Raw genomic sequence first — 27,883 nt, 5'->3', positions numbered from 1 at the left:
TTTTGTGCCCATTATTCTGTACTTTTTGCCCATTCATGATTTTCTATTCTATAAACAACATCCAGACCTCCACCTGTCTGTACTGTCGTTGGATTTAAGATCTCCTTTCGAATTGTTTTATTATCTAACAATTCAAGGAACCTGGGGGGATGTGAATTTATCTATTGAATAGAGTATGTGTTTTCTTTACTTTTGCCCTATTTGGATTTACCAGCCAGCTGTAATTTTTTTTGGTAAGTATACATTTGATAGTCGAAATGTGCGTCGGGTCATTAAATTTGATACAACCGTCTGATCGCTATTATTGTTTGATTTGTATTCCAAAAAATTAAAAATCCTTAATTTAATTTGAAAGGACATAATTATTATCTCACATTTCACAAAGAAATAGCATGTGTTATAAATCTGGGAACAGTATATCTAATATATTATGTTCCTGTATAAATGTATAGAGGTATTGCTCCAGAAAAGAAAATTTTAAATTGGACCCACTACCTCTCCCTTAATTGCATGTATCGAAGACAGGATTTAGCACTAGAGAGCCCAGAAGAAAAAAGATAATACCGAAGCGCAATTACACATCATAAGTGAAAAATCAAATCGGGTCGGCGAACAGTATGCTTTACAATCATACTACCACACATTCAAGAAATCGTCAAATTAAGATTACAATTTCGGGGTGAATTCAACCTTGAACACTTCACTAACACTTGTCTATTGTTGAAATTAAAATGATTTTCAAGACGGTATTTTATAGATCTCTGATGAAAACTGTGTGGGGCTTTATTACGTTGGGATGTTGGGTTGCAGTCAGTTTGTCGTTACCCCTATTCTCCTTTCATTCATTTCTTGGTGTTTGTCGATTATTATGGTCTTCCTTATGCTTCCTCATTGATGTATTCTTTGTCTCTTTTCTTTTTTGTGGGGACTCTTTTTTTGTGGGGGACTCTTTTTTTCCCAATATCTCCTTGTATTCGTTTGGTTAAAATAAGGTCATTTAAAGAACTAAATCAAAAATAAAATTACATAAAAATGTTTCTTTTTATTTAATATTTAATGAGACATGATAACAAATAATAAAAAATATAAAAATATCAATATCACAATATTTTGCCCTAATACATGCTGTAAAAATTATAAATAATATCTGTAATTTGATTGAGAAATTAACATTACAGAGATAATATACAGCTGCTTACATTAACCATCAATGGCCTTTGGTCTCTTGCAGTTATTTGTTTCGTTAATAAGAAAGGCCACACCACCTATCTTATATGTTAAAAAAAATTGACCCCTCTTTAAAAATGCATGCTTAAAATAGATTTGAGAGGCAACATGTTTGTCTTGAAGAAACCTTTTTAAAAACATTCATATTTTATTATATAATGAGATAAATAACATTCAATCGACCACCTAAGTAGACCTCCGTCACTTGTAATGCCAGCATTACATTTTCATTAGTACTTTTAATTCAACTCCTGAAAAGTAAATAATATATCCTATTTGAGGGTCTGAATTCGGTATTCCTTCTTTCAGCGTTTTTTTATTATTATTCTCTTTTTTTCATTGCTTGGCATAATTTGCTTTATTCTTTATTTCTTTGGCCAATTATTTCTTTCTTTTGTCGTTATTCTCATTTTCTTGCCTTTTATTCTCTATTTTGTAAACCCCTTTTAAGAAGCTTGTATATATCTTTTTATTCTCGTAAACCAAAGTACAATGGTACAGAGACATGTATATGACATAGATCAAATCATTTTCAATGTTATTAGTATAATGTCATCATGATCGAGACTAGAAATGCAAAAAAAAATACAAAAAAGAAATGCAATTGAAGGTAAAACAAACAAAAAAGAGGAATTAAAAATTAAAAAGACAAATTCTGTTGACGAATACTTAAAAAACAACAGCGGTGGATTAAATTGAAAAAGTCTAAACGAAATCTGGTAAAGCTGATTAATACTGTTCTTAATCTGTATCTGTTATTCCAGGCAAGACTTGACTACATCACAATACTCCAGTCTTTCAGTATCAACACCATGTTCTCGTCGTACATACTCACTGGCACTTCGCACTGTGTTGTCTCGTAAGTTACTATCCAGTAATAACTCTTCCACATATTCTATACATTGCTAAAAAAATAAAATAATATATTCATTTTGGGAAAATGTCAGTACCGTTTTTATACAATTCTTAGATTTGTATATATTTCGTTTTGTTCAAATGTGTTTTAGTTCTTGATATGTAGGACATTTTTTGCAGTACGTCATCTCTACTCTTGTTCACATGTAGCATGCATAATTTCTGTACAATTTGGTCACTTGTGGAGAGTTGTATCATTGCCAATCGTACCACATCTTCTTTTTTGTATAATTTATATAACTATTACCATGTTAAAAAAACCGCTGCATATAGTCAACATTTTTTCCCCCATCACAATCCGAAAACTTTGATTCATATTAAAATGCCTTTGAAATGCGATATGTCTTTAGATATAAGAACACTATGTATAATTTTGGTGCGACTGTGAAAAATTCCCTCTCAAGATGGAACTTCATCAAGACAATAAAACCCGAACATTTTGACCACCAGAATAGTATGAAACAGGTCAACTATAATATAGTAATGGAACTATTAAATTAAATAACGAATATCACATCACGTCATAACCAAACGTGCCTGAGGGTGTTGGAATCGTGCATCGATTCTAAACATTTTCTAAATTCACCAACGGGACAGTTTTGTAAATTTACCTTTTTTTTTTTTTTAATGTAATGCACTTTTTTTCGTGATAATTTTGTGTTAAGTGAAACTAAACATAACTGGTCATAAAACTATTACTTCAACAGCAAAAAATTATTCATCACAAACAAATATACTAAAGTATCATTAAACAATACAAAGTCATGCCTTTGGATTGGAGACTACAATGTAAATGCCTTCGGATTAGAGACTACTATATAAATACCTTTGGATTAGAGAATACAAAACCATTAACACCGTGTTCTACAATATCTTTGTTGCCATCAATGTTACGTACAATTACAGGTACTTCCAACATCATCGCCTAATAATAACAAATTGAAATACATTTATAGTGTAAGTAATTTTGTATAGATCTTTTAAGGACAAATATCCAGTGCTCAAGAATCAAGTAAGAGTAATAAGCATCATACATTGTAGGTCAAGATATTGTCGAGATATTCGTTTGGTTTGTAGAAACACGCGCTATCAGTTTTGTAAAAATCCAAAACAAATACCATAAACAGGACATTTTAAACGAACTATTTTCTGTAACTCTACCAACTATATATTAACCAGAATCGCTTGCCTGTTTAAAGTATTAAATGAAGAAAAAGTGGTACACTGAAAAATTTACAATGTGTATAATGTTCACTGCACCTGTTCGTGAATTAAGGCGGTAAAGGCAAAGTGAAAATTATTAGGAAACTATAAGCAGACGTGCGATTTTGTACCTCTAGTTTGCCAACCTTGTAACTCTGGTTTGTCAACCTATATTATTCATTGTGAGTTCATAGACATTTTGTTTATTCCGCCGTTGTTTGTATGGAAAATGATTTAAAATTTGATTAAATGACCGAGGATAAAATCATAACATTTTCCTATTAACTATTTCTGGTTGATTTTGCTCGTCAAAACACGGTCAGTTCCGTTCTTAAAGACAGAGAGTAGTGGCTGAACTCGATGATTGCCGACTGCGGTTGATTCCATGCAGACCAAAATCCATAATAATATATACAATAGTGGGTACGTACTTGGAGCTGGAACTATCAGGAAGTTAGCTTTAGGAGGAAACAAAAATGTCCAAGCAGATAATTTATTTCCCACACTTACTTCCAAAATCGCCAGAGCCATTCCTTCGCTGTTTGAGCAGTTTATATACGCAAAACTTTGTTGAATTGCAGCGTGAGCATCTGTCAGAGATAATCCTGGTATAAATATAACTCCTGAAAGACTATAACAAAATGACGTAGTAAATATGATGATTATTAATATGTCTGTTTAGTAATTCTGAATTTACAGATACACTATAATATTGTTACTACTGGGTGAATGGTTCTGTGCATCTATGAATGGTGTCGAAACGTACGTCTTCAGTGGGAACAAGATCAAGGAAGGTGTGTCCGTTTCTTGTATAAAGCAAAGATCAGCAAAGAATATCAAGTTCCAGATGCAAATGAAATTACGTCCTAGTGCGTTTAAAAATTACAAGATATGGTACTTGAAAAGTGTTGATTATATATACTTGGCTATTATTAACAATAGATACGGCCTTGAGATTGAATGTTTCATTGGGACGTTACTGCGAATAACTTAATAGCGGTTTTTCTTTCGTTTTAAATCGATATTGCAAGTATGAGCCATGAAATGATATATAAAATCCTTTCTTTCCAATCATATGATAATTAATATAAATGTAATTACCTGTCGATTTTCGTTCTGAACAATTTGCCATATTCTTCATCAACCTGGTTAGATTAAAAGGTAAATATCAGATGTCTTGCTGTAAAGATGTCATAATGGCATTTGACAACAATATGACGCAACTGCTGTTAAATTTTAGATTTTACCAATGTTCATTTGTGTACGAAAGTATGAAAATCGACCAAAACATACAAGAAACCACCCTGTTAAGCCATTAGAATAGACACTTGCCTATTTGGGCGCTATGTAGCAATCCGGATTTCACCAAACACGTATCGCATGCTCCTAAAAGATTAATGAACTAATACGATCCTCCCTTCATGGTAGTAAATCATTCAATATCTTTAGAACCCAATGGTTCGATCTCGGTATAAAATCAACTGAATTTAAAGATATATCGAAAATTTTAAAAAAAATCGTATCCAGTTCAAGAACTCATGTTGAAAAAAGTTTGGTGTATTTGAAAAGTCGATACATTTTGCCATAATACAAAAGAGAGAAGATATGAAGGGGCAAATGAAAACCATTAGCCGAAGAAAAATAAACATTAACATGGTAAAAGGTAAATGAAAAGGCAAACAAGTCAAAGTACTACAGATAAAACGAAATATTGAGCAGCACAAAATCAACCAAAACTGTGAGAGTGGTGGATCATGTGTAACCAGCTTTTGTTTCTCTAGTGTTACCCGTCGTGTGGCTCATGGGCAAATTTTTCACTTATTGTGATATCACTGACCATCGAAGGAAAGACAACGCAATTGTGGATACAACAAGTGAAGCGTATCAGCTATGACACAAATATTTCATACAGTCCAATTTCTAGTACTAGTAATTATTCCTTATAATATACAACTGACTTCTAGTACATAATGGAATATTGTCTGGTCACTGTCTTTTCATTTGTCTTATAAATATGCAGGGTTTAATGTTAGCTTGCTCTTGATCAGTGTAATAAAAACATATAAAGTTAAAGTACTTAACACAATCTTACCACTGGTCCACAGATAACATAAACAATATTTTGTCGTCTCTGGTGCAATTCTACAAAAGAAAAGAAGTACAGTCCATGACCATTATTAATAATTACAAAACGCTTATATAGTTAGCAAACTCTATCAAAATTATTTTTAGTGAAATTCAATTTAAATGTAAAATTATGCTGCCTCTTAGTCATAGAAAAACATGGTCACTACATTCTTAATCTTTTAAAGCGTTTTACATGATATTATACGGCTTTAATATACTCCCGTAATGGCATATTACATTTCGAATGAAACTTGAATTTATGTCCAAAATGCAATTTGAAAAAAACTTACCTGAAAATTCTTGGACTAGATACAAAGGATTCTTTACAGGTCTAATACTGCCCACACATAAACATATTGCCATGTCAGTTGTATAAACGTCCGAGTGGTGCTCTTGTATGTAGTCAGTCAGTGAAAACGTGGACGGACATGTTTGTACTCCTAAAATACATGTTATGTGCGTAACTTATAAAATAAAAATAGACATACATAAGTGTATACCAACATAAGAAGATGTAGTAGTCATGACTGCCAATTTGCAATAACAGAGCTATCCACAAAAGTATAACCAACCAACTGAACTGTTCATTCGTTTGTGGCTGTCTTATGATATTTTGTTAGTTTATTTTGTGTTAGAAGTTCTACCATAAAAGACCACAAAAGACACCAACAAACGGATACCATTGAATTACAAGCCCCTTATTTGGGACAGGCACATACAAAATCTGGCAGTGTTAAACCTTTAAACAAATGTGTATCAGTACATGTACAATATCTGAAGAAATTGTAAAACAATCAGCTGGAAATGGTGCGACTCATCAGGCTGGCGCAAAGCACAAACTACTATTTGAAACTTAAAGTACCACTCATATGTAGGGTACTCAGTTACTGAACGCTAGTTCGAATTCAATGCATATAAATAAAGAAAGAAGGGTATCTACATAAATAAAAGAAGAACTTAGTTCAATTTCAAATTTTATCAAACTCTCTATGAAAAGCAGATATTTGCGTTCTGCTCTCAGTTCATAACCATAAACGAAAGTAAAGAAATCATAGAATATCCTTCAGTGTTGTTTTAAATTATCTTATATATTATATATTAACGAGGTGACAGTCTTTACCAACATCGGCTTTCATGAGATGATACATAAATGACAAAAAGTTGGGAATTGATAACCCATAACTGTCACATAATTGTCACAAACAAAAATAAGGTATAGTTTGTTAACATGTATTCTACAAGTTGGATATCGTTGGTGGTCTCTTTGTAGGAGGTAATTGGATCGACCCCCGGTCGGGTCGAAAAAAAGACTTTACAAAATTGAATTTAAATTATTTGCTACATTTTCAATATAAATTATTATCATGCGATGGCTGGGGTATACATGTACTGGGGTATACATGTAACGGTCTGGACAAGCACATGTCTTCTTGCTGATGGTAACATTGTAAACGTCAGTGGCAGATCCAGAAATTTTCATATGGGGGGCCCACTGACAGCCTTAAAGTTGGGATGGGAGGGGGCGTGCGCGGGCGCTCCCGTTCTGCTTCAGTGATTCCTTATATAATCATTTTTTTCAACAAAAGAAAGGGGGGTCGGGATCCGGGCCCCCTGAAAAACACTCTAAAAATCCGCCTCTAAAAATTCATTATGAAAACCGACCCGTCGTGTTATTCTAGTACTGAAGCATTCTTCGATTGTTCACTGGACTTAAGTAATTCTTGATTTATCCCTGATACTATACCATCATACAGAATTTAGTTTTTATCTTTTCTTTGCTTATAATTTCATGAACCTGATTGATAATTTCTTGTATATGTACTGGATTTTTCTTTCGACTTTGACCTTACCTTGTTTAATTTCAATTATCTTGTCTTGTGGTATTACCGGCTACAAAAACAAAAAAAACCTTTTGTTTGATTAAAACATTTATGATAGACAATACTTTATCTTTTTTGGTCCGACTTTATTTCCGACTTCAGCATTTTTGAGGTCTAAATTTTAAATAAAAACAAAACCACGTAGTATATCAAAACTGACTTTAAATTATGTAATAAACATGTGTGTCAAATTTTGGCATACAAATGTTTTATTTCAAAGTGAAAAAAAGTTTTAAAAAAATGCTATCAGATTAGAATTACATATTAAACTAATAAAACTATTGAAACTTGTATTATGAAGCCGAGTAACATATTTGATTTTCGTTCATTGTTTTGTTCAGGAATTAGGCTGCTTGTTTTCTCGTTTGTATTATTTTACATTTGTCATTCCTGGCCCTTACATGTATACAGCCGACTATGCGGTATGGGTTTTGCCCATGTTTAAAGGCCGCACGGTAACACATAGTTGTTTAAATTTCTATGTCTCTAGTAGAGTGGTCTCATTGGAAATCATACCACATCTTCTTATTTTTAAATAATGGAGTTTTATTATAAACATTAATTAAATAATGGAGTTTTATTATAAACATTAATTAAATAATGGAGTTTTATTATAACATTAATATTACCCAGAGCTCCTTCACTTTCCGCCGAAGACCGTCGCTGAACACTATGATATTCCTGGAAAATAAGAAGGAAATAACTTAATAAACAAATACACTATTTTTTATCATGACCGAATGTTATGATAGCTAAATAGTTTATTCTCATAAAACAATGCAAGTTCAAAGGTTACAGAGAAGTTAAAAACAGTTATGCACAGAACTCTTATCACACATACTATTTAATTTTTAACATCAAGTGGTTATCTTTTATATGCTCTGAATAGAAAAAAAAATGGCTTCATTGTCAATTTATTTACGTTTTTTAGTTTCAATGTTAGAAGTCTCGGAAATGTTTGATATGCATGATTTGAACTGCAAACAACCGAAAATATAAAAATCATGATTTCATATTTCCATGCATGATCAGTGAACTTCACAGGTCTTCACAATTTCGATCACAACCCTAATTGGACGTAGCTTTACATCATACCAAAATTTGAGAATTTATAAATACACCTGGGTGGATAGACAGATGGAGGGACGTGAAACAGGTCTGTCAGATAAACATGCGCACTGTTCGCTATCTTGCCGGTTCTGTCGTAGAGAGTTCTTAAAAAACTGACACGAAGTATACCAAACTTAAAGTACTTGCAATTATTGAAAACTACATTAAAGCTCATTTACAATTAATACATAAACCTTGTTTTTTTGTTTTTTTGGGGTTTTTTTTACTATTAAAATCGGGTTTCGATAACGTTTTTCAAAACCTTCCACATTTTTCTATCGTGCAAACTGTTCACGATCATTTACACAATAAAAAAAGAGGAGACAAGTGTTCCTTCAATTAAGTTGCACAAACCTGGAAGATAAAACTGATTGTGTCATGACATTCATTTTGTCTTGATTTCTGTAATCTTCATTGACATCGGTTCCACCAATTATCAATATGTAATTCATTTTGGCATCTAAACAAAGAGTAAAATAGTTAATATCAAATTCTCAACTACTAGTATACCGTAAATAGTAGGGAAATTTTTAATGTTGGAGGTACCAATTCGATACTTGCTTATTGTCAAAAAATTATATAAGAAAAGCATTATTTTTTAGTCAACATGGCAAGTTTAGATTGATTGTTGTTTGCTTAACATCACATACTGACACAGTTAACGTATCATGTATTTTCTGAATGAGAACAAATCAGTATGAAAGTTCATCTAAGTGTGTCAAACGGGTTCAAACACTACAAAGCCTTGCACTATCTTTACTGTCAATAATTGCAGAAACTCATAAAGAGGTATTGCTATCCAATGGAAATCTTATGAATGGACGTCCATCCATCTTTATACACCCTTGATTCAGAGAACCGGCGTACAATAACAACAATGACGACATACCAAATATAGAAAATTCAGTATTTATTTCATCCGAATTTCTTTACCATTTTTGGGACATATGTTTGCGTTTGATCCCATAGGGGATCCAGGGGGACTAGGGGGCCTGGGGCCCCCATTTCGTGGGAAAAATTTGGTTGCTTATATAGGGAATCACTGAAGCATGACTGGAGTGGGCCCCCCTTAGGTCAGTCAGCGGGCCCCCCTTATGAACAGTTCTGGATCCGCCACTGGATCCCGTTCACTTTTACCCCCTTTTACACTTTAACGCGACAAGAGACAAAGAGGAAAGCAGATGTATTGTGTACTGTAACAACTTAAAACAATATAATCACCTTGAAGCAATTTGCCAGCTCGAAACGCATGAAGCCCGATGATTAATTTAATGCTGTTTTCTGTAACGTAGCTCGTAAGTTCGTCTTCGTCGTTGAATTCGTCTGGTGAAGTCAGAATGCATTTATAGTCAACATCTGACAAATACGTTCTACAACAATACAGAAGTTATTGTAAGTTATTAAAAATATATGTACAGCATTCAAATCTATAAAAACAGAATACATTCAAATCATAAATCTGTTCTTGCCGAGTATGTATAGGCAACATATCTAATATATTCCTTTCTTATGATTTCGTCTCTTCTATATTTGGCGCAATGGTCGATAACGAATGCCTTCTTTTCTTTGTCTAACATACGTACTGGTGGTGGCATTTACAGAGTTCGCATAAACTCCCAAGGAAGCTATATATGAAGAGTTCCAAATGGTGAAGTTGAATTCGTCCCTTCGTTATTTTATAGACGCCATCACGATTTGATTGACCATTATGCGTACTTGTACGTTGTCTCAGAATGTATGACATTTGTCATTAGAAGGAGCGGAGGGTCAAACAATGTCAAACGTGAAGCAGTCATCGATTTCATTTAGGGAAAGGAATGGTAACCCGAAACATTGGGATAGCCATTTACATATTGCAATGTCACTTGATTTGCCTTTATACTCTGTGCTCAGCCAATGCAAAAGTATGAACTTACCTGTGACTTACCTGTAAATCCAAATAGGAAAAAATATAAAATCGGCGCAAATGAAAAATGAAATCGGCGCAAATGAAAGAATGAAAAATTTCAAAATCGGCGCAAATGTCATACGCCCAACCAGCTGTAGCCCCCTTTCTAGCGGCGGGACCTACTCGTTGCATTTAATTTAATAATTAATTGGCGGCCTCGGGCTAGTTTCTTCTCTTTGTTCGGATTGATGTCTCAATGACAAATTCACCGTTTTTATTCATTCTCAATCCCACACTCTAAAAGCTAACAAAACGAAATAAGTACATAAAGTATGCATCAGACACCACTGTTTATTACATTATTTATTAATTGATTTATGTTTTTGTTTCATTCTGACATGTCTGAAAGCACATAATAAAATCTTTCTTAATTCTTTAATATATATCTTTATTTTGATATTATTCTTTCAATTCTCATAACGAAAGAAGATTTTACATGTATTATCTTTTAGTCTATTGATTTTACACATCCTGTATCTGTAGCAATTAAAACTTCTTTTTCATACGTTTTATTATATATTTGAAATTGGAAACTCTACATGTTTTCATTAACCAATCTTTCCCATATCATGCCTGTGTAACCTTTCAATCCATAATACCTTATTCTTTCAATTGTATGCAGGTTTCCACTCCCTTTCTGGAGATGTGATATTAACAGTATATTCATTTTGACCTGGAATCTACAAGAAATAAGTTTAATGCAAATATATTTCTATTTTTTGAACAAATGAAGGTGATAACTAATAAAAACAAAAAGAGCAGCAAAATGACATGCAAAAATCTAAGTCGTTTAAAAGTGACATATAGTGATCGAGTACCATCACAACCGCGAGGTAACGATGGCACATACATTTCCTTGGTTGAAGTTGGTCTTTTAGCATCACACATTGATTTTGTAAAGCTCTTTCTTTTATCCATCCCAATAACAAACATATTTATTTTTCTTTCAACTGAGGCTTGTTCAATATTTAAATACACGTATACATGCAATATGTTATATATTCAATGACAGTGTAGATCGATGATTCAAATGCTTCAAGACAACCGCTATATAAAAATATACATATAAAATATGATTTATATCAGTTATACCTTGTAATAATTATAATAATATCAAAATGAACATCTGTGGATTTGAGATATTATGTCAATAGGTTAACAGGTCAAGCCGGGAGAGATAACATAGATCTCGTCTGGCAATGAATATGAGTGAACGACAGAAACCCATAAGTAATTAGTTGCCCTAATTGATATGCTTCATTATATTCTTACCAGTCACAAGTATCCATCCATTCTGTATTTTACATTTCGCTAATGAAATATAATAGATACTGGGTTATACGAGATAGATAGACAATGATAGAGACCTAAATTGTTGCTGTAAACATTGAAAGTGAAAGTGAAAGTAACCGGAAACGCCCACTACATATAATATCTTGTTAAAAGACGGACATTTTCTGTTAGGGTTCCGGAACTCGACAGTTACTTGATACGAAAGGGTATTGATTTAAACGAGTCGAAAAATAGCATTTCACAAAAAAAATATTATATAGCTATGATAGTCTTGGTGTCAAACTTTTTTTGGACATATATTCTATTATTTATTTGTAGCAATTCTTGGCAATACATCAACACGAAGAGTTTGAATTTCAGAAGCAAAGCAACTTTAATACATTTGTTGAATGGATTGCCCCTCTAATGTTTTAGGTGGTTTTTCTCTGATGTTTTGCTATCTTTGGAATTCCAATAACGTTTGAGTAAGACTTGGATAGCAATGTCATTCAAACTATTCAAGTAGCGTGTATCCGAGCGTGTATCTTTTTTCAAGTTAACCGAAAAGTACTACAAACATCATAGTTGTTGGAATTATCATTTATATATTTATGATCTTTTAATATATGTAAGGGTAAAGGTAAATATTACACTGAATTATTACAACAATATATAATTATTAAACAACCATTTCATCATATGAATTACAGTGGGCACAGGCCCTCCTCGTACTATGATAAGTAAGGTATTAGGAACAAATTCTAGCTTTCCTTTTGAGGGAAACAAATGTATGTTTACTTAAGGAATCACCGAAGCATGAAACCCTCTTAGGCAGTCACCCCCCTCTTTTTATGTAGATTACTGTATCCGCCACTGAATTCATTAGAGTAAATAAAGAGCAAAAATATTATAAGTTATGAATCTCCGAATCGAATAATCTTAATGCTATAATGAGAAATAACACTAAAAGTAACAATTTAGTTACTTTTGCAGTTATGGAAAAGAATATGTATACAATGAATTTCTTTAATAAATAGAATTGAAAAGAGAAACAAGCATTTATTTATCTCGTATTTAAAAGAATTGTAAACGGATATGTATTATTTCAGGTTTTAAACAAAGACAAAACACCTTAAAACAAAAGTTTGATAATTGTATAGGTAGTGTATTGTCTAACGTTCTGATCGACGCACACGAATAAACAACAATAATACGCCAACCTTGTTTATAAACATAGAGTTTCAAAATAAACAAAATGGTAAAATAAATAAGTAAAATTTCGATTTGGATATCAAATGGACAAAAAGAATGAACAGGTATGATTTCATCTTTTCAAAACGTATCTCAAATACCTTTATGCATTTTTACTTAAAAAAATGTATTATTCTATATTGTTAATAAGTAAAATGGCACTTGTGATATACAACAAATCAGGACAACATGCAACAAAAAATAACTGATTTGAATACACACATGACATATTTATTTACAATAAAGAATACGAATAGTCCCCTGACGGAGTGTCCTCCTGCAGCTCTAATGACTGTTTTATGAAGGAACCCGTCTTCTCCACTTTGATTAAGCAGGACCACTATTGTTTTACTAGTTTACTTGAATCTCAATTATATACATTGTGTTTGGTGCACATTATAAATATACGTTAAGCTAGTCCACCAATCATGATAATCGATCATTCCTCAAGTTAGACCACTATATATTTAAACTGTTTTAAAAGACTAATTTTAACGACTCACTTTTTAGACTTTTAAAGGATAACATAATCCACGTTTTAAGATATCACTAAATAATGCTAAAACAATACCAGTATTCTATTATATTAACAGAGCTATTCCCATACTCGTGTATATTTTCTTTAAGCTAAATCGTACGATCAAATAGAAAAGTGTCATGGCTGGCTTATGATTCTTAATTTCTGTTACGCGTTGCTATCATTGCTTTTCCTTTTATCTACAACCTCGACAGGCTAGGGTGAAATTTGAAAAAATGAAAAAGGCAGGACAGGATTAAGAAAAAGGCAGGATGAGACACTTAGCAAAAGAAAATATTGCAGGATGACTATTTATGCCCAAAAAAATTAGTCAGGATAAACTAATAAAAAAATGGAAAGACCGAATGGAGTGAAAAATCAAAATGGTAGCTCCCTTAAATTATTGTATTGTTCATTTGTTTTTTGTTTTTTTCAAGCATTCTATTTATTACTTGTAGAATGGATTACCATCAGTTATTAATCTCAATGTAGGAGGATATTTCTTCACAACGAGGCTTTCGACTTTGCGAAAATATGAAGACTCGATGTTGGCGGCCATGTTCAGTGAAAGATACACACTAGATAAAGACAAAGATGAAAATTTCTTTTTGGATATGGACGGAAGTAGATTTAAGCACATTCTTAATTACCTTCGCAATGAACAGCATCTTCCTCCGCGTAATATAGCGCAGGAAGTTTTGGAAGACGCTACATATTTAGGCATAAACTCACTTGTTGACCACATTAGATCTCTTGACCACGACTGGGAAGATGTTCGCAATTCAGTTCCATATTATTCCGAAATGAAAGAAAAAATCATTAAACTGGGCGAGACAGTTGATGCCCACTCCGAAGTACCGCCATCTTGGAAATTTCACCCACATGTGATTCTTGACTTCATTGTTGATGACGCTTTGAAGATAAATCAAGATCTTTATCAGAAAAGCAGAAAAATTGTAAGACAAGGCAACATTGAAATAAACTGTCCAACTTACGCGGATGCAGTTACTCTTGCTGGCTGTCTGTATAAAGACATTCTAAACGATGGGTACAACGTTAAAATAGAAGAACTGTTTCCCTGCTCCGGGCAAGTCTGCAATGATCGGCCGGTTTCAGAGATATCTAGTTCAATTTCCGCAGATGATAATTTAGAAGAGTACACTAACTTCCGTTTCATGCTCATATTTGATTGGAAAAAGTTTCTTTCCTCGGATTTATAAAAGAGAATTGTTATGTTATTGTATAGATAAGAAAAGATTACGAAGTAACGTTTTAAAAAACGGGTATCTCAACCATCGAAATGAAAGGAAATAAGCAGAGCAATACTATCAACAGGTATAAAAGAAGATGTTGACACACCATGTATACGTCAATGAGACTAATGATAAAAGTAACCCAAATGCATGTAGAGAGCAATACATAGTGTTCAACAATGTATGGGTATACATATCACATACGAATATGAGGTATCATTGCCAATGAGATATCTCTCAACCGACGACAATATTACACAGAAATTAACAACTATAGGTCATCGTTCGGTCTTCAACAATAACCAACTCATACAGAATAGTCAATATCATAAAAGGTCCCGAAAAGACAAATGTAATACAATTCAAACGAGTTAACTGATAAGCGAATTAGTGTACAATTTTTTTAATGAAACACAGCAGACGTCATCCACTGAATACAGGCGTGGGTTAAACATGTTTAAAGGAAACAAATAAAGATATGAACAACGAAATTCTTGACATGAAAATGATACAAGAATATGTACTTGAGACGAACACTAATAAAGCTCGTGTTTTGAGATCTAAATTGTCTGCCTTTTAAATCCAAATCAGAAAATCAAAATGTTTTTAGAGAAACATGCAACCAATGGTGGCCTACGGCTGTTGTGTGTTTTATGGTCGGGTTGTTGTTGCTTTGAAACATTCCCCATTTCCTTTCTCAATTTCATTCCAAGCGTGCGGAATAGTCACTTACTTACTAGCCCATGAAAAAGAAACTACATTACTATGAAAAAAAACATACTCAATGAATCCTCGATCATCACATTACATTTTTATTTTTAATTTTCTTTCAATTCGATCATATTATATACTGCTTTATAATGTTCCATTTAAGTAATATTTTCTACATTTAAAAATGCCTGTACCAAGTCAGGAATATGACAGTTCATGTCCATTCGTTTTTGATGCGTTTTGTTATTTGATTTTGCCATATGATTATATGGACTTTCCGAATTGATTTTCCTCTAAGTTCAGTATTTTTGTGATTTTACTTTTTACATTATCAAGTAAAGGAGGATTTAGTATATTTTATTTCCAAAGGTACAACAATTAAACATAAAAAGGATTCAACGAAAAATCTGTACAGAACTCTGATCGGAAAAGAGTATTGGTTTATGTAATTAGTAAAATAACCAAAAAAAACGGAACTCCGAGAAAAATATCTTAATGGAAAGTCTCTTGCATGAAAGATCAAACATAACAAACGAATGGATAACAATTGTCATAGCCCTGACCTGACACGAACACCCCCTTTCGTAGAAAACTGTTGATTAAACATGTCTTTACAGCAAGTCAAAACCCCTCTTATATGGCGGTAGCTTTATTCGAACACGTGACAGTCGCTTTTTTCGAACACGGAGGATACAGCAATTGTCCTTGTCGAAAGGTTACATATTTTATTTTCAGTCGAATGATTATTTCATAACTTTTAGGAAATATATTTTATCACAAAATCGGTGAACATGGTGTTTTGATTTTAAATCGTTCTATCAACTTCTTACAATAGTTCAGTTTTTGTAATAGCAATTTCGGGAATTTGGGAACCGTTTCTTGTCTTGACATGGTAATTCTACACTTTGTTTCAACCTGCGACAGCTCTAGTTTATGTCTACTATAAACTGGGTGGAATGCTTTCTTGTTTGTTGAAGCGTTGCTTTGTTTTGCCGTTAAACTCAATCCCTCACTCTTTGATATAAATGCCCAGGATAATGTTACATAACTTTTTTTGATTTGAGCGTCACTGATTAGTCTTTTGTAGTCGAAACGCGCGTCTGGCGTATATAGTCCTGGGGTGGTGTTCTCGAAGCTATCTTAGGGTTAGGACGTGTCCTAAGTCTATCTTATGACAAGTCTTTGTCCTAAGTCGTGTTCTCGAAGCTCTCTTAATTTATGATATATCTCATTTTTCGTCCTAACTTTAGGACACCCAACAAGGTGTCTTAAGAGCATCCTATCTTCATCCTAGTGTAATAAAGTTTGGATTTCGCTTTTTGCTCATTATTTTACGTGAAAATGAACATGAAATGAAACGCACCATCGGTTATTAACTCGTATATATAGAAAAGGTGAATGATTTTAAACTTTGAACTTCGTGTTTCACGATACGATTATACTAAAAATTTAATTCTCTTTTCAAAACAAATTGTTTTCCAGTTTAAATAACTATCTTTTTTTTATATTATTACATTGGTAATTATGTAATTTATTCTGTACATGTTATTATAAAATTCGTAAATAATTGTATTCAATATTTTCGTCATTTAAAAATGTTTTATCAACAAATATCTGTATTTCGATTTAGGATATGTTTAGGACGTCCTAACATAAGATTCGTCTGAGATAGCTTCGAGACACAACTTAAGAGTGTCCTAAGTTGATCTTAAGTTCGTCCTAAAATTGGTCTTATCTATGACTTAGGACGAATCTTAGGAGACTTTCGAGAACACCACCCCTGGTATCTATGATGAGTTGAGTTTGTTTACATAATACCCAGTCGTGGTTGTAGTTTATTAAAAGATAGGCGAAAGATAACAAAGGGACATTCAAACTCATAAGTTAAAAACGTTACAACTTCGTTAATATGTTATCTACAGACGAAAATTAGTCTAATCCGTCCATGTTCAGTTCAGAAATAGCAGCGTGTTTTTTTTTTGGTATTCGGTAGTTTGTTTTGACACAGTCACTACTTATTTAATTATTATCATAGGTACCTTTGGTAATCTAAGGCTCCAAATGTACTTAGTATTCAGATATTGATACATCCTTGTATTTGAATTAATTAAGAATTTTAGCTATTCTGATGATGGTTAAAATAGTATAGTGCTTCAGAGGCGGCACATTTTAATCTTATTTCTTCATTTTCAAATTCTTTTAGTATTTTTAATCTTTTATTACTTTTTGCTTATTTCAAATATGAGGCATTTTATTACGCAAACATTTATAGATTCACAGGACAAGCACCCCATGCAGAATATATTTTAAATGCCCAGTCGTGGGCCAAAATATGTAATAAACCGACAGTCATCTACATGTATCAAATTCCCTACCCCCCAAATGCTTGGAAACGCGAGGCCGACATTAGAGTGATGTAGTACTGATCATGAAAAACACTTTATTTTTATAGTTTGCACAAAAAGCAAAATCAAAAATTATCAATTATCATTATCATATCTTATATTTCGAAATACTAGAATAAGATCAAGTACACCATGAGGGCTTTAACATGTAATGAACTTACACATACATATATAAAGCACTATAAACGATGAAACCTATTTGTTCTGCCAAAAACAAACCCGGTGGAATTATATCATACCGTCTTAAAAGCTGGGGTTTTTTTTAGAAGTAAAGAAAAACTAAATTTTGTGTTTTTAAATAAGCATACAATACTACGATATTTGGTAAATAGTGAAGGCTTTTGGAGAAAGGTCACTGCTGCGAAATAATTGGTCGTACTTCTTCCTTTATAATTCTTCTTCATTATAAAGTAAACAAAGTAAGACAACACTATTGTGCCTTTTAAGGAATCTAGTTGACCCCAGTTAAATCAATGTTCCTCCTAGTACGAATCTTGATATCCCAATGCTGCTATAAATATTAGAAATCGATTATTTTTTTTACAAAAATTCATCGAATTATGATTTATACTCAGAGATTGAACTCGTCATCGATATCAGGATTGAAATTTTGTATTAAAGCCAGACGCGCGTTTCGTCTACAAAAGACTCATCAGCGATGCTCTAATAAAACAATGTTAAAAAGACGAAATAAAGTACGACGTTAAAAAGCATTGCTTGAAATCAAGAATAATAAATTCCCAAAAGTTTGCCAAATAGCTTTAAAAATTTGAATTCCAATATCAATTTGAGGTTGAATTTCCAATTTGTAGCAGCAAGATTCTTGATTCTACTAAATACCTATTTCTTTTACACAAAACTTATCAAAGAACCCAGGCTTATAACTCTGTACACCAGATGGGCGTTTTGCATACACAAAAGTTTGGTAAACAGTTAATTTATTAATATTACCATATCAAATGATAGTTCAGGTCAACACTGAAGGGCTGACTACTGGACTAGTGAACAATTACGTACCATCAAAACAGAACAAAGCAAACAAACAAACAAACAAACAAAAAAACTAAACAGCAGCAATATCATCAGTATATTCCTTAAAGGTTTGAAGAGTAATGAAACCCTAAATAGAATTAATTGTGCTGTCATTACATTTAATTTGTTTTAACTAGAAGAAACATTTATATCACAGCGTGCACGACATCATTACAAGTGACCTTTAAAAAATACATTTTTACGCATTTTTATTATTTCAATCTTTTACTTTTTAATTTCCTTTTAAGTGCAGCAGGTTTGGATCTTGTCTCAGTGACAATAACATGACGTCTCGTTAATATTTGTTTCTTTTTTATGTAATCAGTCTCTTTTTTTAATTTTTCTTTTTGTTTTAGTTCGTACATACTATATAATTATGTATACTTTCTATTTTACATTTGACATTTACGAAACAATTTATTTTATATTAAATGACAACATATGAGATTTTTCTTGTAATTACCTATCTGTCATAGCCAGTTTTTTCCGTCTCAAACTGACATCAAACATCTTCTTATAAAACTGTAAACAAATTTCATCATCATAATAACAAAAGTTTTGAAGTGAAAAGATGCATAAAATTGTCTTATTATGTTTCCTGGTTATAATTTCATTGAGCATAGCACAGAAATTGAAAAAAGGAAAAAATAGTTTGGCTACTAAAGGTAAGACAACTATAGAAGTTGATATGAACTTGACAATTTCACTTTTAGTTGCTAACGGAAAAAAACACTGTGTGTTATTTGAAATTCGCTCATTGTAGTTTGAAGGGATTCTTTTTTTAAAATTAGATAATGAGAGTTCAAAAATTGACAAAGTTTCAACCAATCAGATTTTAATCCCAAAAAGATTTGAGATCTGTACATAAATAGATGCATTTCAAAATTATAATTTACATTTTAGAGGGTTTATGTGATTTTGAAATTGCTAGTTGTTTCAGGCCTTCAAAGAATAGTGTGTCAAGGACCTACAAACTCATAAATCATAAATAAAAAAACAAACAGACAACGCCTGGCTTAAAATGAAAGCAGACAAACAGCAAAAAAATAGATCACATGACACAACATAGAAAACTAAAGAATAAACAGCACGAACCCATCCAAAAAATAGAGGTGATCGCAGGCTCTCCGGAAGGGTAAACAGATCCTGCTGCACATGTGGCACCCATCGTGTTGCTTATGTTGCTTATGTTATAACAAATCCGGTAAATAGTCTAATTCGATAGGCCACACTCATGAAAGTTAACGGTGGTTGCAAAGAACATATCCGATATCATTTGTGAAACGTTTATTCCATAATGGTCAATCAACTCGTGATGGCGTCCGTAAAATTTACGAAGGGATGATTTCAACTTCGCCATTTGGAACTCTTGGTTTAAAAGCTTCCTTGTGAGCAGCAACCCTCTATCAAGAAAATAATGATAGGAAATGCAAGCACGGGAATATCGTATCAATTGGGAGATAAAATCCCCGTATGCAGGTTCTGCTGGAACGTTGCTACTTAGAAATGGGAAGATCACAATTGGAAAGCTGAGATCATCTCTTTTGTCGTAAAGTTTTGTTTTCAACTGTCCCTCATTGTCATTTTCTAGATGCACGTCAAGATATGAGGCCTACTTTACTGTATCTGTTGTATCATTTATCTCGAGTTTGGTGGGATAGATGCGTTCAATGAAGTCAACAAATTTTGAATTATAAAGTGAAAGAACGTCATCAATATAGCGGAAAGTAGAGTTAAAGGATATTGCTAACTTCTTATCTTTCTTCCTAAGAAGTTCCAACTAAGGGTCATGCTGATTCATGACAATATTGTCAACTGAAATTGATACTTTTCAATGCGATGTACTGGAACTATGAAACAAAGACGCTAGTTGAATTGTGAGTGAGAACGATCGGTTTACATTATAATACGTGTATGTTTATAAAACTATTGTTCGAAAGTAGAAGGATGTTGATTTTCTCTGTCTGTACGTTTATTTTCCGAAACTCATTGCTGTCGCATTTTTCTCAGCAATTACAATGCTTATTTTTTTTAAATATTATTATACCATACCCTGTTACACACTTTCAGTTTCTTGACAATCGGAGACTCGTGTTTTCAATTACATTGAAAGCAGGAAACTTCCTGATGTTATAATGTAATGATTTGATTTTTTAAAGGCTTTTTAGGGAGAGAAGTTTTTTCGGGGAAGGTCGATTCTTTCTCTGTTGTATTTGTATTCCTATTTAGTTTAATATGTATGGATTTTTTTGTGTTGTTCTATAATAAAATGCTAAATATCTTTTATGAATTTCAGTTATTACAGATGTTGAGAAGTGTCGAAGTTGCAAACGGGATTTCAAAACCATAGAGTTGAGGGATTTGTGTAACGATTTGTATTGCAGCAGTAAGAATTTAAGAAATTAAAATATAATTTGGCATGCGCAAAACGTAAAATTTAAATTGAAACTCACAGAAAGAAGTTAAAAAAGACTTTTAAACGTGTTACTCGTGACGACTCTTACAGAAAAAAAGATAGATATTTTAGGTGACCTTCACCACATATTGACGACAACATTTAAGCATATATACCATGATAATTGTTCAGAGTAAGATTAACATTTGAAAGTTTTAATTTGAAAACAAATATATATTATTAGGTCAGTCGCATGAGAAAGCAGTCTACTTACATTGGCTGGGTTTTTCGATAGGGGACATCTTATGTATAAGGTTGATATGATGTCATTGCATTGTGGCCAATAGGCTTTCATGTATGAAGAATTTGATATGTTACCGTTAATAACATTGCTATGAACCGTCAAATAGAATCGTGATATGAAAATGACTCCCATTTCAGAATGACGTTGATTTCGATAATTTGCTATGTAACTTTGATTGGATGTTAGATAATACATAGTTGCACAATACACTTGTGTGCTTTAATCTGTATCAATTAAAGCAGATTAAGTTATGAACTTAATGGAAGTGGGGAATGTGTAAAAGAGACAACAACCCGATAAAAGAGCAGAAAACAGCCGTGCCAACCAATGGGTCTGCAAAAATATTTCTATAATTCAAAGAATCTTCCTTGTTTTCACAGAGGACAAGTCCAGAAGAAACTTGCAAACACCTAAAAGATGCAATTCTTGTGCGAAAGAGTTTAAATTCCAGAAGAAACAACAGAGATGTAAAGACGTTTTCTGTGCAGGATCTAGTATGTATAATACATTTCTCTTGATATAATATAAGTGGCATATATTGTCACTGTGCAGTTTTGGTTAGGTTTAGGACCCACTATTGCAATGTTCATTAGAAAAAGAAAAGAAAAATTAATATTGGTTAACTACTAGTGGTGTACTGAACTGATGTTTTTAAGAAATCATATTTTACCATTTTACTTCATACATTTATCTGGAACGCTCAATCTCAAACAATAAAAGGCAAGAGTGCATGCGTACTTAAAGTAGTAAAGAACTTAATAGGACTAACATGAACGCAACTTATATAGTCAAATTTATCAAAGGTCAATTTTACCTGAGAGAGTAAGATAATTAGTTATCTAATGTTGTGATAGCTCATCAACTGAGACTATAAAAAAAATTGTAATTAATAATGTCAGTCCCGGAAATTATAATTTCCACGAATCTTAAACATGAAAATAATGAGAGATGAAAACATTCACATTTAACTGTAGTTACGTACCTTTAGTCAAAAAGGTTATTGACATAAGAAATTGAAAAAATATGCTTGTTTTTTTTTTTTTGCTACAGTTTTGGACAATTAAATTCAAGCCTCAAATAATTCACCACCGTTTTATCACACTTATATTGAATTGCAGCTTTGGATAACACTGAATTTCTATTTTACATCACTTTATAATGAATTCTAGGTTGGTACTTAGGATGCAAGAATGAACACCGAACTACAAAAGGATTATACCTGACATAATGCTTATCCATAAAAATGAACAAAAATACAAAAATAACAACTTTACATTTCAGATAATTTTTTTTTTTGCAATTCGTTTACTTCGTTAGTAACATTTATTTGAAGTGTTGATTTAATTTTTCTTTCGTTCTGACTTAAATACTCAATACTGAAATATTATGTTCTCTGGTTCTTTCAAACTTTTTATAACATTTTTAATTTGTATTAAACATTGTCAATGTACGACTCGCACCTTTTTAATCACAAACTGATTTACAAACATTTCCTTTCAACCTATAATGACAGAGAAAATGTAAATAAGAAACAAATATGGTGACTTGATCTGCACAACAAGCAACGGCACAGTAAACACAGAATGTGTGTTGCAAGGGACCTAATGTAACTGTATATCACTGTACAAAGCGTTTTTTTGTTTTAGCGACAGTTGATCCTTCCACCTTTGCCACAAGAGCACTTGCCTTTACAGTGGATATGCTATGTGCGTACTGCAAGGCTAGAAACAATTATAGATGCCTTGTACAGTATGGTTGTCAGCGGTAGAAGAGTATGCACAACAAGACATAATGGCTTATCTTAAAATAGTTTGTAAACAGTTCGTTAATCGTAGATACAATTTTTCAAAACTTAGCAGGTTTGGTATTTTTTGTTTAAGTTTTACGCAGTGTGTCGTCGTGAAAAGGGTGTGTAAAAAAGTGGATTGAAGAAGCTGTGTAACTAATCGGATAAATGTCCTCCTTTAGAACCGATAAGTCCTGAGAAGATATACATCTAAAAGTCACATTACCTTAGTCAAGAAAGAGAAAAACTCATACGGTATATTTAGCTATAAATGCCTGAAGGCAATTGTGAATAAACAAAATACATCATGGTCTAGGCTTATACGCAAAAAAAAAATAAGAATGAAAACTTTGCAAAAAGCCAGGTAGTTTGGAGGAAAGTAGCATAATGATTTGGTACGGGAACATACAAACAAAAACAAACAATAAAATGGGGTAATTAAAAAGTGGTCAGAAGATGCCCGACTACTATAGATTGGTCAATATTTTGATTATAAGTCATTCAAATAGTTATCAAAGGTACCAGGATTATAATTTAGTACGCCAGACGCGCGTTTCGTCAACATAAGACTCATCAGTGATGCTCATATCAAGAAAAATATTTATTTTAGACAAACCTTTTGAAATATTCAAGGCATGCTTTGGGGATGCTTTGAATGAAGTTTGTTTTATGATTTCTTGACTAAAGTCATATTTATATCTATTACAAGAATTCATACGGACTTTGTCAACTCCAGAAAAGCTCTTTGGACGAACCGAAAAATATCTTTTATTTATACTAGCACTGGGTCCATTCCGCAGTTGTTTTAATGCATTTTTCTTCCATAGTATCAGCTCAGTATTCAGCCCTTCTGGATTGACTTGAATTATCATTGATATGTTCATAATTATAAATTAACTGTTAACAAAACTTTGACTGTTTTAAAACTAAGGCTTTTCTACCTCAGGAATAGATTACCTTAGCTGTATTTGGCAAAACTTTTCGGAATGTTTGGTCCTCAATGCTTTTCAACTTCGTACTTTATTTGGCATTTTATGCCATTTTTGATTCGAGCGTCACCAATGAGTCTTTTGTAGACGAAATGCGCGTCTGGCGTAAATATTAGCGTCTGGCGTAAATATTAAATTTTATTCCTGGTATCAATGATGTGTTTATTATCAGTAGTTGTTTTTTTGGAATTATATAAGTGTTTTTTTCGTATGAGTACCTTTTTGAAGAAATGCCTTCTTTAGTTTAATGAACGTCATTGACCGTTGTGAAATATCTTATTCACAGATAATAACGAATGGGTCAATAATTTCCAGGATACCTGTGATCACTCCCAGTTTTGGTGGGGTTCATGTTGCTCAGTCTTTAGTTCTAGTATGTTGTGTCTTGTGTATTGTGTACTATTATTTGTGTATTTGTCTTTTTCTTTTTTAGCCATAGCGTTGTCTGATTATTTTCGACACATAAATTTGAAATTCCCTCTGGTATCTTTCGTCCCTCTTTGGTCACATATATAGCTACTTTCATAATAAGGTATTTATTTACGTTCTTGCTTTGAAATTTTGGTGTGAAAGCACTGCGGATGCATAAAAAGTCAGAAGTTTAACTCCCCCTCTAGGTTTGTGTTAGATTTGTTTCTCTCAGAATCTTGAATCTTATGTTGTGTTTTCGATTTCTGTTTGTTTTTCTATATATCAGTTCAAACATCCCTTTGATATATTTCGCCTTAACTATTCAACTGTCATACAAGTGAAATGTTTAGCTAGCTTTACTATTAAAACCAGGTTTAATTCAATATTTACTTCACAAGAATATGCCTTTACAAAGTTCGGAAAAAGACAGTAGTTTGATATTCATGTGATGTGTCTTTTAGTTTTGCCATTGTATAAGGGTATTTCTTATTTGAATTTTCCTTGAAGTTTGTTATTTTTTTTTAATTTTAAGTCATCTCTTATAGTTTTGTTATTAAATGGTTCAGAATGATTTGTCAACAGATAATCCTCAATTCGTAATCAAGTTTATTAACGTTATAAGTATTTTGATATAAATAAACTCATCATATTTACCAGGATTAGAATTTTGTATGGCGCCAGACGCGCGTTTCATCTACAAAATACTCTTTAATGACGCTCGAATCCAAAAAGTTTGAAAGGCCAAATAAAGTACGAAGTTGAAGAGCATTGAGGACAAAAACTTCTAAATGTTTTCCCAAATACTGCTAAGGTAATATATTCCTGAGGTAGAGAAGCATTTGTATTTCAACAATTCAAAGTTTTGTAAACATTTATTTATAATTATGACCTTATCAATTATACCTCATGACTATTAGGCTGGTAATACTTTAAAACAAGATACACACATGATAGTATATGTAGCCGTCTAGCCAAATAGTACTTAGTTCCATGATAAAATATATCTTCATGGAAGGAACAGCTAGTGTTTAACGATAATCTTCGTAGTTTACAAGAGAGGGGCGAAAGATACCAGAGGAACAGTCAAACTCATAAATCGAAAATAAACTGACAACGCCATGGATAAAAATGTAAAGGACAAACAAACAAACAATAGTACACATAACACATCATAGAAAACCAAAAAATAAGCAACATGCGTGTATGGAGTCGAGCTAGATTTTTATATGTACGAATTTTCATTATTGCATCTTAAGAATTACACTCGATACAACTAACTTTTCGAGAAGCATTATTACATTTGTGATTTTGATCCATTTTTTTCTACCTCAGAAAGGATATTTGTATGTTGTAATGTATGTAAACTTCATTATGTACGCATTATTATTCTGCATCATGCTGAATAATGTTAGAGTCTAAAGGAATATCACAGATATAGGTAACTGGATTCTTCATCGGGAACATCAACAGCTTAGTAGTAGATTTGGCAAAATCTGTCAGAATTTTGGTCTTCACTGCTCTACAACATTGTTGTTAACAATGTTTGTTCTAGCGTCACCGGTGAGTTTTTTGTTGACGAAACTCTCGTCTAGTGTATAAATGTTTATGATGGTATCTATGTTGATTTTATGTATAACGCGTATTAGTTAGCATGCTGAATATGCATTTACATTGCATGATCTTAAACATCCATCCATCATCCTCATGTAATATGTATATAAGATGATGAATCTGCCTATGATAAAAGTTTAACATCACAAGAACAAAGCAGTAGTTTATCTTTATTACATGACTAGATGAACTCAATTTTAAAAGTTTCGCCAAAACAAAATGTATAAAAACCCAAATATTTGTAATTTAGATTAGCCTGCTGAGCAGGAAAACTATGTATGCAAAAACAAATCAAGCAAAATAATGCGCGTTTGTCTACAGAGAGATGGATAATAGATGATATTTATGTAGAAAATTTTACCGTGTTCTCTCAAACGGAAGAATCATGATTTCCTAATTAATTTTTTTTCTCGTTTTATCAGTGGCATAAACCTATTTACAAAGAATGATAAAATCATATAGCTTTAACCTTAATCGAAACAATTTAGGAAAATATCAAATGAAATTATGAAATTTGAACATCGTTTAACGACTGTTGCCACAAAACGATGCAATGTGTTAAGATCACATATTAATTTCGTCGTCTCCCCTGCCTGGTGTAGTTAAATCTGCTATTATCGTGGTTCTCTTGGGGTAGTTTTCTGAGTCAAGTTATAAAGGTTTACATCCAATCAATTTAGCCTTTGAGGAGAAAAATAATAAACAGAACAGGAATTAAGAGAATCGGTTGCAAGTGAATGAAACTAATGAAGAATTCCAGAATAAATCAAACTTTTGAATTTTTTGAATACTAAGGCTTTTCTACCTCATGATAATTTATTTGGATTCGAGCTTCACTGATTTGTCTTTTGTAGATAAAATGCACGTATTTCGTAAATACAAAATTTAATACTGGTTTCTATGATGAGTTTATTCACATAAATGCTAGATCAAGATGTTATGTGACGAGAAATATCTTAGAGAAATGTAGGCTCGATAGCGCTTACCATGCCATTATCTATGTAATACATATTTTCATGGATACGACTTTAAAAAAAAACGCTAATCGGCACTGATTTTCGAATTTGTCTAAGCTATTGCTGATATGCACCTTCGATATAATTTTGGTAAAAAGCTGATATGAATTGTACAAATGAGAGCGGCTACAATGCTTTGATCTATTTTACTTTTTTAAAAGGTTGATCGGCACTGATTTTAAAATTTGCCCAAGAGTCGAAATTTAAAGCAGGCAAGAATTTACAAATGAGACCTCTTACAATGCATTTGTCCAAATCTTTTTTTTTTATTCGAGACATTGCCGGGATTAAACCTTTGATTTATCATATAAATATGATCAAAATATCTGGTAAGAAAGTTAACACATAAGAACGCTTAAAAAACCGGCTGGCCGGATACACAGTAATTGTATGACCCTTAAAAAACTAAATTTGAGAGAATCACGTGCAAAACTAGTGCGTCGAAGGTTACGCGTCCTCCAATATATTCAATAACAAATGCAACCACAACAGTGTGTTTCGTTAGTTAGGGGGTCTATAT

At 32.5% G+C, this 27,883-nt stretch overlaps 3 protein-coding genes across 3 annotated transcripts; 2 read left to right on the top strand and 1 right to left on the bottom strand.

Annotated features, from left to right (window-relative positions):
* Positions 1–1,917: 1,917 nt before the first annotated feature.
* Positions 1,918–11,814, bottom strand: LOC134682139 (glycosyltransferase 1 domain-containing protein 1-like). The gene is made up of 12 exons (XM_063541718.1): positions 11,683–11,814; positions 11,010–11,090; positions 9,684–9,832; positions 8,817–8,922; positions 7,982–8,033; positions 7,323–7,362; positions 5,763–5,912; positions 5,438–5,487; positions 4,447–4,490; positions 3,856–3,976; positions 2,969–3,067; positions 1,918–2,132 (listed from the first exon to the last, which is right to left on the bottom strand). The coding sequence occupies exons 2-12, from the start codon at positions 11,075–11,077 to the stop codon at positions 1,983–1,985; spliced, it is 1,029 nt and encodes a 342-aa protein (XP_063397788.1). The 5' UTR covers positions 11,078–11,090; positions 11,683–11,814; the 3' UTR covers positions 1,918–1,982.
* Positions 11,815–12,934: 1,120 nt separating this feature from the next.
* Positions 12,935–14,670, top strand: LOC134728029 (BTB/POZ domain-containing protein KCTD18-like). The gene is made up of 2 exons (XM_063592429.1): positions 12,935–12,998; positions 13,909–14,670. The coding sequence occupies exons 1-2, from the start codon at positions 12,978–12,980 to the stop codon at positions 14,668–14,670; spliced, it is 783 nt and encodes a 260-aa protein (XP_063448499.1). The 5' UTR covers positions 12,935–12,977.
* A 4,692-nt stretch (positions 14,671–19,362) lies between these two features.
* Positions 19,363–23,449, top strand: LOC134682138 (uncharacterized). The gene is made up of 4 exons (XM_063541717.1): positions 19,363–19,516; positions 21,148–21,237; positions 21,931–22,044; positions 23,197–23,449. Exons 1-4 carry the CDS (start codon positions 19,423–19,425, stop codon positions 23,316–23,318), a joined length of 420 nt encoding a protein of 139 aa, XP_063397787.1. The 5' UTR covers positions 19,363–19,422; the 3' UTR covers positions 23,319–23,449.
* Positions 23,450–27,883: the final 4,434 nt, after the last annotated feature.

Source organism: Mytilus trossulus, chromosome 8 (assembly GCF_036588685.1).
Source record: "Mytilus trossulus isolate FHL-02 chromosome 8, PNRI_Mtr1.1.1.hap1, whole genome shotgun sequence".
NCBI classification, from domain to species: domain Eukaryota; kingdom Metazoa; phylum Mollusca; class Bivalvia; order Mytilida; family Mytilidae; genus Mytilus; species Mytilus trossulus.
The sequence above is the reverse complement of the archived record's forward strand: the minus strand, read 5'-3'. Positions and strand labels throughout refer to the sequence as shown.

Excerpts from the sequence above, each read along its gene's own strand:
- LOC134682139 (XM_063541718.1), bottom strand. The coding sequence starts at position 11,077 with ATGAATATACTGTTAATATCACATCTCCAGAAAGGGAGTGGAAACCTG. Across the intron at positions 9,833-11,009 it reads CATACAATTGAAAGAATAAG|AACGTATTTGTCAGATGTTG; the intron begins GTATTATGGATT and ends GTATTGTTGTAG. Across the intron at positions 2,133-2,968 it reads TTGTATTCTCTAATCCAAAG|CAATGTATAGAATATGTGGA; the intron begins GTATTTATATAG and ends TTATTTTTTTAG.
- LOC134728029 (XM_063592429.1), top strand. The coding sequence starts at position 12,978 with ATGGACAAAAAGAATGAACAG. Across the intron at positions 12,999-13,908 it reads TGGACAAAAAGAATGAACAG|AATGGATTACCATCAGTTAT; the intron begins GTATGATTTCAT and ends TATTACTTGTAG.
- LOC134682138 (XM_063541717.1), top strand. The coding sequence starts at position 19,423 with ATGCATAAAATTGTCTTATTATGTTTCCTGGTTATAATTTCATTGAGC. Across the intron at positions 19,517-21,147 it reads AAATAGTTTGGCTACTAAAG|TTATTACAGATGTTGAGAAG; the intron begins GTAAGACAACTA and ends TATGAATTTCAG. Across the intron at positions 22,045-23,196 it reads CGTTTTCTGTGCAGGATCTA|CGACAGTTGATCCTTCCACC; the intron begins GTATGTATAATA and ends TTTTTGTTTTAG.